The sequence below is a fragment of the Equus quagga genome, chromosome 7, assembly GCF_021613505.1.
Source record: "Equus quagga isolate Etosha38 chromosome 7, UCLA_HA_Equagga_1.0, whole genome shotgun sequence".
Taxonomy (NCBI): Eukaryota; Metazoa; Chordata; class Mammalia; order Perissodactyla; family Equidae; genus Equus; species Equus quagga.
The window spans coordinates 127,799,256-127,812,053 of record NC_060273.1 but is presented as its reverse complement, the minus strand read 5'-3'; the positions used below and the strand labels follow the sequence as shown (position 1 = coordinate 127,812,053).

At 36.3% G+C, this 12,798-nt stretch overlaps 1 protein-coding gene across 3 annotated transcripts in view; it reads right to left on the bottom strand.

Moving 5' to 3' along the window:
* Window positions 1-12,798, bottom strand: part of HOMER1 (homer scaffold protein 1) — a 118,736-nt gene that overhangs the window by 67,458 nt on the left and 38,480 nt on the right. For all 3 annotated transcript variants that reach the window (XM_046666720.1, XM_046666718.1, XM_046666719.1), the window contains 3 exons: window positions 8,500-8,656; window positions 4,181-4,312; window positions 570-662 (listed from right to left, as the gene is read on the bottom strand). In XM_046666720.1, the coding sequence (XP_046522676.1) occupies window positions 570-662; window positions 4,181-4,312; window positions 8,500-8,656 (382 nt within the window). The remainder of the gene's footprint in view (window positions 1-569; window positions 663-4,180; window positions 4,313-8,499; window positions 8,657-12,798) is intronic.

Genomic DNA, 12,798 nt, shown 5'->3' with positions numbered 1-12,798 from the left:
GTTCAAACTAGCCAGTCCTAAGCTGTTTACCCCGCTCTGCCATTCCCAAGGAAACCCCCATACTGGCTCTAGCCTCAGCTTTCCCTATGCTCCTGCCTTCTGGCCCGACCACCCCGAGGTTTCCCCCCGTGCCCCCCAGAGGTGTGCCGTGCCTCCTGGTTTTGGGCCCTATGAGTATAATAAGCTTGTGCTTTCCTGAGCCTTTTCTGTGTCTCTTCTTGCGGCTGTACCCGACTGACCATCACAGACCACAGACCACAGACCACAGCAGTAGGCCAATCTATGCTCTTTGTGCATGGTCATTTTTTAGTTGCATGCAGAGTAAAGAATCTGAGTTTTAATTACTAAACTGGTATTTTTTTCTCCTGAGATTCTTATAGACACCGGCATACAGAAAGAAAAAAAAAAACCTTTCTCCACTAGTACAGATTAACTGAAGGGTGCGTTTCTATGTCCACTTTGGAAATTACCTTAATTTTGCCATTATTTTCCCAAATTTAACTCTGGCATTAAGGATACCATCTAACATGAACAAGGCTCATAAATAAAAATAGAAATTAAATACCCACCTGTGAAGGGGTACTGGTAAGTTCCATCTTTTCTTGTGATTTCTCTTTTGCCAGTCGAGCAGCTTCCTTAAATTCCTGAAACTTTTCTGCAAACTGAATGTATAAAGACTATATGCGTTAACCAAATAAAAACAGATCTCAATGACCACTTTTACCTTAGTTTTCTTTCATTTTCTGGATAAATGACTCTTACACAAGCAACCTAGACCTCAAATCAATTACAAGTGTAATATGAAAATCATGGAAAAAGAAACCTAATACCAAACATTTGTCTGTACGCTGTAAAGCACTCTGACAAGTCCCATTCAAAAACATCATGAAATAACTAAGTTAGAATTTGGTGTCTGCTGGCTTACTTATGTCCCTCCTTGGTTGTTCAGATATACTTTACTAAGACCAAGGTGGGGGGTACAAGTTGGGAGAGGAATCAGTAAAGATGGGCATACTATGTTTATCACAGAGAAAATGGAATCTCTTAAGTATCCACTCCTAAACATCTCAGTATTTGGGGTGTGTTTTTAACTTTTACTAGGGTATAAACTCTTGTATTATGTACGGCATTTTATTTTCAACAATGCAAATAGTAACATTTACTATTATCACTAACTGACATTACTAAAAAACTTCATTTCCAAAGATTTCTAAACAGCTAATGTACAGCAGCAGAAAGAAATATAACTTCACAAAGGTCTTTAAGATTGGTAACAATTAAAAAAAAGCATTGTACATGAAATGCTAATTCTTAGGAACCCATAGGAATCTAAAACATCGTGGCCACAAACAGTGTCTATCTATGTTTTGGAAGTGGAAGCTAGTCTACTACTATTCTCAGAGAGAATAAGTTAAGAGTTACAAAATAATCAAATTTAAAACCTCTTTGCAACTTAAAAACACCTGTTAGAGTTGAAAATAAAACTCTGAAATTACAGTTCCCTCCTCAAGCCCCATAAGCCTGATTTCATTTGCATCCTGGGGAAGAAATCTTTGGAAGGAAAGGCTCATGATATCCTGACCTGCCTTGGGAGATGCAGGAGGGTCAAAACCAAAGTTGTCACTATTACAACTTTCCTTCTTACCTTAAACATTGCCACCCCCACCTACAACTTGTAGATCAAGGAATCTGTATTAGTACACTTCTCTAATTGAACAGAGTATCTCTTTGCTGTAAAAAAAAAACCTGAATACAAAGCTAAAAAGGTCTCACTCACATGGGTGGAAATGAAATAAAAACAAAACCATAATTAATTTATCCTTATGTAATTTGAAGTAGTACACAAAGTTTTTCTAACACTAATTTAGCATTCCAAAGTAGTTAATGTTTAAAATCCTTCTCAACTTCATAAAGACCTACACTACTGCTAATTTTTATAGGATTACGTTTCCATGATAACAAAATACAACTTAGTAAGCACTCTAACAATCCAGGCATAGTCGGAATTTTCCTCATACATCAACCTTGGGAGACCACACATTTCTTCTAATGCTGCTATTATCTCTTATTTTGAGAGACCCTTGTCTAGAATTTTCTTCAGAGCCTTCACCAAATCCTTATAAAGCTTTGGTTCACTTATGGTTTTTAATGATAAAACAAGTCAGAATATTTACATGCTTGCTTCATTTATGTAAAAGATTATAAACTCCTCTAGGTCGTCTACAGTCTAAAAAACGCCAACATTAATCTTCAAGGTAGCTTGGAAAATAAATCATGACTTTGTCATCTTTGAACCAAAACATTCTGAAGAGACTGATCGTAAGCTCTTGGATCCAAGTCTAGTGAATAAATACACTACAGGTGGCTCCAAGAGCTAACAGGTTGTTTCCTAATGATCAATCCACTCTCAAAATACTGGGGTTCACTACCAGTAAGGTTGGTCAAAAGCATATGCTAACTTTAAAGAGAAAAAAATCAAGTTCTTGAAATATAAAAGCCATTCCCAGAAAAAAGATCAAATGAGAGGAGACAGTATGATGGGGAGAATTTAAGAAACTGTTCCTTTACCACATTAGCCAGCTTCCAAGTAATCTGAAAGACGTAGCAAAAAACTTAATTTACAGTCAAAATTACTTAACTCAAAAATCATTTCATGCAAATTTCGTTGAGAAATTAATCCACAATTTAGTTCCTGTGTTGTCAAGAAATTTAGTAAGTGTAATATAATTAGTTTTAATTTTTCTTTCCTATAGGCTTTAATAGACAATTCCAAAAAGGTTCCAAGTAATGGCAAAAGTATTAGAATCAACGTGTTATTTCCTAAGGGGATTGTTTAAGGAGGGTCAATGCTCAAGCGGGGGCCTGTGTCTCTGTTAAGTTGAAACACTCTGAAATTAAAACTCATACCTTTACCACAGATCAAGAAATGCATTTAGGAACTAAGGTGGGTTTAAGAGAAACCAAACCAAATAATACTCATCTTAATAATTCTATAGAGAATGACTTATAACCATCATTTATATTAAAAACATAACAAAAACACTTGAAAACAACAGCATTATGGAATGATTGCAACTCAGACAAAAGGAAACGAAGATTATTTCAACTAGTGAACTATCTACTTATAATTTTGTCAATAAATATACACAAAAGTATAAGATATTTTAAAAGAACTCATTTTTAAGAATCTGAATGATTTCTATAATAAACAGCTTATGGTTTAACACAAATAGGAACAGTATGCATCTACAAGATCCTAACTACCCTGCACTCGAACAGTTTCAACTCTCAAGCCATCAGATCCTGTGTATACCAAATCACAGGTAAGGTGTTTCAAACGTAGGGTTATCCTCTTTAACGAATGCTTCAAACACAGAAGCTTTAAGCATAAATCTTTGGGTCTGGTGAGCGCAAAATTTAAAGAGCAAAAGTGAGTAATCCTCATCGCCTTGATCATCTTGTTATCCTGAGAATCTTTCCTTATCCTTAGGTACCCGTTCTGCACGACAGCCACAGAACTCAAGGTGCTGCTGGTGTGAACAATGCAGTGCTTTTGCTTATGGGCAGGATAACGGTTTTATCTCCACTATCTAGCCTGGTGATGCTCTGTATTTCACTGACCTTTCTGGCCACAGTAATTCACTAGGTCAGTATCTTCCAAGATTTCCTCATAGTATCTATAGATCTCAATCTACTGCATCAGAGAGCTCAAGAGTAACTCTAACCAAGATAAAGCATCACCTTCCCTAAACACAGTAATTTATATGTGCCTGCTATCATGTCAAAAAGCTGAAATCTTCATCACTATTAGCTTGAGTGTTCAAACTCAAAAGAGCTTGGTGTCCATCTATCTCGCAGACCATCTCCAACTAAAGGTCCTAATCCCTGAGCAAAGTCCATTCTGAAGCGATACTCTCCACCTGTAATTTCCTATCATACAGACAGTTAACCACACAAAATCTTCTCAATCGATGGTGACTGTTTTTAATGTGTACAGTAAATTTTCCAATTGACAGTGGAATCTAATGATCTCTCACTTCTTGCTCTAAAGTCACTGCAGCTGTTCTGAGAATATTAAACAAATATCTCCTATATTTCACACTCTCCAGTTGCTATTATGTATTTAAGACATCTGACTTGAAGATGAAGATTTCCACTCAGATCTCAGGATTTAACTTACTTTCGAAAGATGATGCTCAGAGGAGAATCCCAGGCCATAAACAGTGTTTGCCCGACTATCAGCCCACTGGCCAAACTTCTGAGATGTTTTAGTAAATGTCATGTTTGGGGTGATGGTGCTATTAATTATTGCCTGAAATATAAAACAAGTACAAGTAACAAGCCAAAAATCAGCAAACAGGCATTTAAACACAGGACTACTTAGTTACATAAAAACTTAGGATTCCTAATGAGTCACAATGTTAAATATATAAAGATAATTACAGAAATAGTTTTTAACATTATAGGTGATAGTGTGGAAATATGGTAACTAATAGAACTATAAATATTATGGCACTCTATCAAAAATTTCAACACCTTACAATCAACGTAAGTTTTTCTATGATGCAAAAAAATTTCAAGAGGTTTTTAAGCACGGTCAGTTTCTTCCCTTTGAACATTTAGGATCAATATTTATGAATTTTGGATGATACTCACTGGAAGTACGTACGTTTTAATAGTTGTTTATTTAAAAGTAAGGTCTCACCCTCCAAAGAATCTTTCAAAAATGAATATCAATAGAATAGATTTTCTATTTGTACACTAATTTTCCAAAATCCATAATCAAGAATTTTCTTAAAGCTGACTTACCTGAAATATATTATGATACAGAAAACACTTTCAATCATTTAGTACTTTTCCTTTACTCAAAGGGAAATCAAACTCCTAAATATATTCTTTAATTCTTTTCTCATAAAGTACGTAAATTCATGATATTGAGACTCAATATCATTTCTATTTAACAGTTTCTTAGAAAACTAGCATTTTAGTATGTTATTAAATATTAATTTTGGTGATCAATAGGATAAATTTCAATTATTCTAACATATTAAGTTCATTCTCTCTGCTGGTATTGTAAAAGTGTAGAGTCAGTTTTAGTTAAGTAATCTAACGCACTCCAAAACTGAGATTACAAAGTGATTACAACAATAATAAAAATAAATGTTATCAAATCCATAAGCAGTTATCTGGTGAACTATTAAATATGGCATGAAAATTAAGCATTTTGAGAACAAGGTAAATCTGATTACCACGTGAACAGTCTAAATGTAAATACTTATGAGCTAACCAGGTGGTGATGAAATTATAATAATGAACGAATGACATTGGTCCTACTAAAGAAAACAGTAAAAGAGAGAGTGGTTGCTTGCTTACTCGTGACACAGACAGCAGATGTGTTATCTGTTGTGATATGAGAGCTCTTATCCTCTACTAAGCATTTTTACCTCTGACAAAATTTACATACTCATATATCTCCTTACCCTTCAGTTTAAAAGCTGCTTTTCCCAGTACGTCATTTTAGATCCTGTAAAATGAGGCTAACAACTAACTGCTCTAACCTGCAGGGTTGTCATCAAATGAAAGACTAAATGGAAAATAATATATTAAGAAATAGTAAAGAATCATTTACTTATTCAACTTTTTGTATTGAGTACCTATTAAATGCCAAACACAACTCTAGAAACTTGAGATACAACAATAAGAGGCAATGTAATTGTGGATTACATTTTAGAGCAAAAAGAGTCAGCCAATGAACAAATAAATAAACAGTTGACCAATCTAAGTGCCGTGAAAACCACGAGGCCAGGATGTGACAGAGCCTGAAAGGCTAGAAGGCGAGGACCAGCAGGCACTCCTTTAGATCAGGTCGTCCTTGACTGTCCCTGAGGAGGGTACATCTGAGCTAGAATCTGAGTGTTTTCAAGGAGAGCAGGGCATTTTACATGTGATCCTAATTACTCTCAAAAAGTGAAGCAGCAATGGGTTACAGGCATCTAAGAAAACTGACCCATGTGCTGTTGCTCACTGACCTTCCATTTTAGCTATTTCAAATTAACTTCTGCTTTAAGTTTAAGAGTTCCATTTTAATCCCCATTCTGAATCTTCTTTGCCTCTGTATTATCTGCTTTGAGATTCTTTAATCACTGAAGAAAAACTTTAAAATCACAGATGATCCTACACTTAAAAAAAATTACTTATTAGAATTTTTTGAATAGAATGCTATTATGAATTTATTTAAAAGAAAAATTTTAGCTCTTTAGAACAAATATGTCTCCCAATCCTGGGATTCTTGTCCTTTCAAGGAAAAGAGGTAGAAATGCTGTGTCATTACAGATCATATATACAGCGCCCTGATCCTGGCACCCAGCCATGCTGATATCGCTGCAGCAGGACTAAAAAACCTTCAAGCAAACTTTATGCACACAGTCAAGGCAATAAGTGAGAACAAATGGACATTTTCTGGTCAGGGGCACCCAAGGCCTTTCCAGCTCATCATATAGTGCAGAAACAGAAGTGGGGGTGGGGAGGAGAAAAACACAGATTTAGCCACATCAAATAATCCACTACTCCTTACCAAAAACCAACTACTCCTGCAGGGAGCTGCAGTAGTTAACAGCATCAGTTTAGAAAAGTAACTAGCAAATGGAAAATGTAATAGAAAATATAACTCTGTTACAGAGGGTAGATTTTGTTAAAAGAAACAAACAAAAATTTTTTCACAAGAGTTATTTAAGAAAGCCTAATAATTACAAGCTGCAAAGTATGCTCAAAAATGGAAATGCCAGAAGCAATAATTCATATTGCTTCAGAAGGAAGAACACACGAGGATTACATAATCACACGGGACATGGGACTTCTTCAGCTGAACTTCACTTTTATACACCATTTAATTCTCCTGTCTAATAAAATTACATCTCATCTGTGGTTTGGGCCAAGAGAGAAGTACAGATTATAGAGAAATGAAGGTTCGAGTCAGGGGAAAGAAATAAACCAACTAGAGTCTGAGATTATAATAATTAATATCTGCTAATTTCACTAAAGATACAAAATATGACAAAAATTATTCTTCATTAAATAAATTCATAGAAATTAACTACTATTATTTCCCAAGTCCTTTAAATCCTCCAAGTGAAAATGAAAAGAGGCTCATTTATTCAAATGAACACGTTAGTCACTTACGTAAAAGTCAAAGTGCACACAGCCCCTGGGTGCTATCATCCAGTTAAGGAGGTAAGGAATTAGCACACAGACAGAACAGACTGAAGGCTGAGCATTAAATTAAATTACCTTTTATTCTCCCCAAACCACTAGACACTACATAATTAATAGCCTAATAATAATAACAATAGCAGTAAGTGTTTGTATGGTGATTACTATCAAGTGCTTTTGTCTAAATTAATTTATTTAATCTTCAAATCGATTCCATGTTGTAATGACGTAGTAGGTATTTTTATTAGTTCCTTTTTACAGATGAGAAAACTGAGGCACGAGGACATTAAATATCTTGCTCTAGGTCACATGGCTGGAAGGAGCAGGGCAAAAATCAAGCCTCACGGTCCAGCTCTAGCGTCTGTGCTTGAACCCCTACACTGAACTGCTAAATTTCTGGGAGCAGAAAGGCCTCACGGCATCAAGAAAGCTTGAAGGAGAAGAGAAAGCTTGAAGGAGAAGAGTGGAGCCTTCATCTTTCTACACACTTCATATCCACAAGCCGATGTTTGGTATTTCTTTATCCAGGTGTGTTATTCAAAATTCAGTGATTAAAAAATGGCATTTCCCCTCTTTGAAGGCTATCCTATCCATCAGGTACTGATCTAGGTGCTGTGCAGATATTAACCCCTTTAATTCTTACAACTACCAGTCCTCAGGTGAGAATAATGAGGTTCAGAGAAGTAATTTGCCAAAGTCCAAAACTTAGTAGATGGTAGAGCCGAGATGTGAACCCAGGCACTTCATGCTCTTAAACTTGACACTATCTACCTCTCCTAAGAAATAAAAACTTAGGTCTTATCCATATGCTTTTCTTCAGAATAAGGGATGTCAGATTAATACTGACTTGGCAGACTTCAAACGATTTAGGGATTTTGAACTCCCTACTAGTCTATACAAGTGATCTGAAAAGAATTCTAGTCCCTCACTAGGCCGTATGCTCCAAAAGAGCAGAAACGGTGTCCGTTCTGTTTACCACTGCATTCCTAGCACCTGGCGTAGTGCCTGACATATAACATATATGCAATGAATATTTATTAAATAGACTGACCTTAAATTTGCAGCATATTTTGGTATGTAACTCCATATAAGTAAAGTGGTTAATCCAAGTAATTTAGTGAACAAAAAATGCTGCTATCCTAAGAATGATCAGTTTTGTTTTTTTAAAAGTTAAATTTTAAAAACTCAAACAGAAATATTTTAATGAAGATAAAAATCTGCTGAATAAAACTGAAATGCTATACTGTTTAAAGCAAAACAACAAGATTATTTGAAGTGAATGTAACCTACCTTTGAGCCATCTAAACTGATTATCCTGTACACATTTCTTGTGCTGTCATAGAAATAAGACACAGTAACTGCATGCTTGCTGGTGGGCACCCAGTTCTTCTTTGTGTTGGGGTCGATCTGGAAGACATGAGCTCGAGTGCTGAAGATGGGCTGTTCCCTGAAGGGGAGAAAATAAAATGACTGACTGAAAGCAGCCAATTTTATTCCACCAGACAACAGAACAAGAAAACTGTGAGGATGCTTCCACTTAACCAACAACTCCCATATCCCTGAAAATCAGAGAAACTTTCTTTTAAATTGGAATATTCTAAGCATCCAATCAGAAGCTTCTTTAAAACAATTACAGTCAATCCTCATTATTCAGAGTCTGTATTTGTGAATTTGCCTACTCAATAAAATGTATTTGTAATCCCAAAACTAATACTTGAGGTACTTTCTCGGTCTTTTGCAGTGGAAAAAAGCGAGTCACCTGACATGAATGTTTCCATCTGAGGTGGAACAAGGCAACAATCTGTCTTCTTGTTTCAGCTCTCATACTATAAACAAGTGTCCTTTTTGCAATCTATTTAGCACCACATATTTCACATTTTTGTGCTTTCTGTCAGTGCTTTCACTGTTTAAAATGGCCCCCAAGCATAGTGCTGCAAGTGCTGTCTGTTCCCAAACCCAGGAAGGCTGTGATGTGCCTTATGGAGGAAATATACGTTATATAAGCTTTGTTCAGGCATGAGGTACAGTGCTGCTGGCTGGGAGTTCAATGGTAATGAATCAACAATATATATTAAGTAAGGTGTCTTTAAACAGAAACACACATAAAACAAGGTTATGTATTGATCAGTTGACGAAAAAGTTGTCACCAGAGGCTCACAGGAACCTAACCCTGTATTTCCCCTCTGAGAGCAATGGTTCCATATTCACTAACTTAGCGTTCGTGGAGCCTTCATAGAACATAACTACTGTGAATAATGAGAAGCGACTATACTCCGTTAAAATACAAGTATCTTATATTTGACCCTCCCTAGGTTAAAAGTTTTCACCCACTTAAAACTACATTATTCTGGTAACAGGTAAATAATTTACTGGGAAGGTTTGCATTCAATATGATCTTTACTATATTGAAAAGCATATGGAAAACAAAGTAGCTCATCACCACAGTATCTTTTACTTAGATCAAGTAGGGCCTTAAAGATACACAACAGAGCTTTTAAAAATTACAATTTCAAGAACCAAAACTATTCAAAAATATATATTCAAAATACCATTACAGATTTTTTTTTCAGTCTGAAAAAAACAGGCATGAGACAATGTGTATGTAATAGAAGCACCTTTCTTTCCTAAAGCAGCTTATGACCTTAAAAATAATTTTGACCAGTATTATGAAGTGTTAAAATTAAATAAACTTTAATTTTTTAAAAAAATTTATCTATTTATTTTTGAGGGAGATTAGCCCTGAGCTAACATCTGCTGCCAATCCTCCTCTTTTTGCTGAGGAAGACAGGCCCTGAGCTAACATCCATGCCCATCTTCCTCTACTTTTATGTAGGATGCCTGCCACAGCATGACTTGACAAGCAGTGCATAGGTCCGCACTCAGGATTGGAACCAGCAAACCCCGGTCCTCTGAAGCAGAATGTATGAACTTAACCACTGTGCCCCTGGGGCAAGCCCCTAAATTTTTTAAAGAAGTTACTTTTTAAAAAAATTTTAAATTTAAAGAAAGGAAACAACAGAATGGAAAAGAGAGAAAAGAGAAAACAGGCAAGGCAAATCTTGGTCTTTGGCAAAATGGCTCTTCGGGTTAATAATAATGGGCTGGGTGTCACATGTGTCTTCCACGATCTACTTCAGCCCTTCGAGAGCTGGTGTGAAAAAGAGGGACCTTCTCTGTAGGTAATCTGGCTCTTCTGAGTTTTATTTCTGGAACCTCCATAACAGTTTTTCTTATTAAAGAATCTCTTCTGAAAGGAAATGATACATTTTAATGCCACTCCCCAAAAGGTGAAGCAGAACATCATCACTTCTGGCTTAACTGCCATTATATATGGATTCATTCCATAAATAATTATTAACGATGTGGCAAGGCATCGTACCAGGATGGAGAACTCTTCTGAATCAGCAGTAGGTCTTACCATCATTCCCTCTTTCCCCATCCTCAATAGTTGATTTTCAGGTGTTACATTTGAGTTATCCAAAAGCCCTGTAACCTCTACTTTTCTTTTTTCACCTTTTAATTACGGTTCTAGGTATAAGTGTACTTGGTCAGACTGACTGTGACTAGTTCTAATTCACAGGGAAATCCATTCACACAAAATCCTATTTATTAAGGCATGTAAGGAAGGGAAGTGGGACACTCTGGTCTTCACTGACTTGATAATGTTTCTTCATTTCAAAGGGTACATTTCTACATAGTGTAGGCTGGTAATTATAGGAATGTGTTCTAATAAATGCATTCTCAAAAAAACTAACATAGTTAAGACAATGATATTGCTTTTGCAAGCCTTATATGACCAATCATCAAATCTTTATGCAATGGAAATGCAATATTTTGCTTCCAGTAAATACTTTCCACATCATATTAATTCACACAATTTAATTAATCTGCACAATTAACCCACACAATTTAATTCCCTTCTGAATAAAAATATTTAGGGTAAACTAGCTATTTTACAAGCAAATAATATTTGATATCAACCAAATACACTGCTTTCTTTGATTCTCTTTTGAATAGCTCACAGCTGATTTCTTAAAGAAAGTTATAGTTCAAGATTTCTGTGGTCAAAAGCTACCCATCACAGTCTGGATGATAAAGAGCAGGAGACAAATTCACTGCTGATACAGGGAAGAGAATTCCTAGAAGTAATGAGGATGTTACTACATCTATCAGGGCACACAAATAAATGATTCAAACTTTTATCAAACATCTACTACATGCCATAAACAGAGAGAGAAATGGTCCCTGCCCTTGAAAAGCTCAATTTGGTGAGGGAAGACAGAAATTTTAAAAAATAAAATGCTTTTTACCATGATAGAGTCTCTAAAATAAGTGACGAGGGCTACCAGGGAGAAATTGATGCCTATGGAGAGTCTGAAACAAAGTATGCACAGTGGGAAGAGGGCAGAGTATACTGGCTTGTGCAGCGAACATGAGTGCCTTTGAAAATGAAGCCAGAGATAAAGAGAGAAGCCAGTTCATGAAGGTCCCTTATGGAAGCTACCGAGAAAGGTAAATAGGGAACAGCCCTGCACTTTAGAATGAGAAATTTAGCAGCACCAAAGGGGGTGAGTCGGAGGGAAAACAACATTGGACATAAGGAGGCTAGTCAGAACCTTATGAAAGAATCCCAAGTACTAAAAAAGCAAGAGGATAGGAGGTTAGGGAGTGGGATAAAGACATGAATAGCAATTAAAGGTAAATTTAGAAATAGAATCAATAAGATTAAGTAACAGACTGGATGTAGAGCAGTGGTTCTCAAACAAGGGAGATTTGTCCCCCAGGGGACATTTCACACTGTCTGGAGACATTTTTGGTGTCACAACTGAGGGAGATTGCTATCAGCATCCAGTGGGTAGAAGCCAGGGATGTCGCTAAACATGTACAATGCACAGGACAGTCCCCTACAACAAAGAATTATCCAGCCAATAACGTCAATAGTGCCAAGGCTGACAAACCCTGACATAGGAGATGGAGGAGGAATCTGAGTCTCCTGGGTTTCTGGTTTGTGTGACTGAAAAGAAGACAGAGCCATTAGCCAGGACAGGAAACAGAAGTCAAGTCCGGGATTAGGGGATGAACAGGGAGAAGCTGAGTTCAGTTTTGACCGAGTTCAGATGCCTACAAGGGTTTGCATGTAAAACTGTCAGGAGAAGAACTGAAAAATATTAGTCTCGGTGCTCAGCAGAGAAAACCAGGCTGGAGTGAAAAGTTTTGGGGATCATCAAGAGATCTTATCACTAGTCTGTTTAAGACACATTTCAACACTAAGCACGTGGATAAATTCATTTTGGAGAAAAGCTGTAGAAGAAGCAATAGAGACGCTATACTGAAATCTTAAAGCTCTTACGTCTTAAAAGGACCTGTAAAGCATTTGAAACTGATTGCTCCGAGTGTTAAAGTTAATACTTTTCAAATAAACTGGACAGTACTCATAAATAAAGGTTAGATACACTGCCTTTACAACAATTCACACAAATTCTGACTGCATCAAATACCAGCATTTCCCAAAGTATGTTCTGTGGAACAACAGTCCTAGAAATGAGTGTTCCACGTTTAAATAAGTTCTGCAAACACTATGTTATGTTC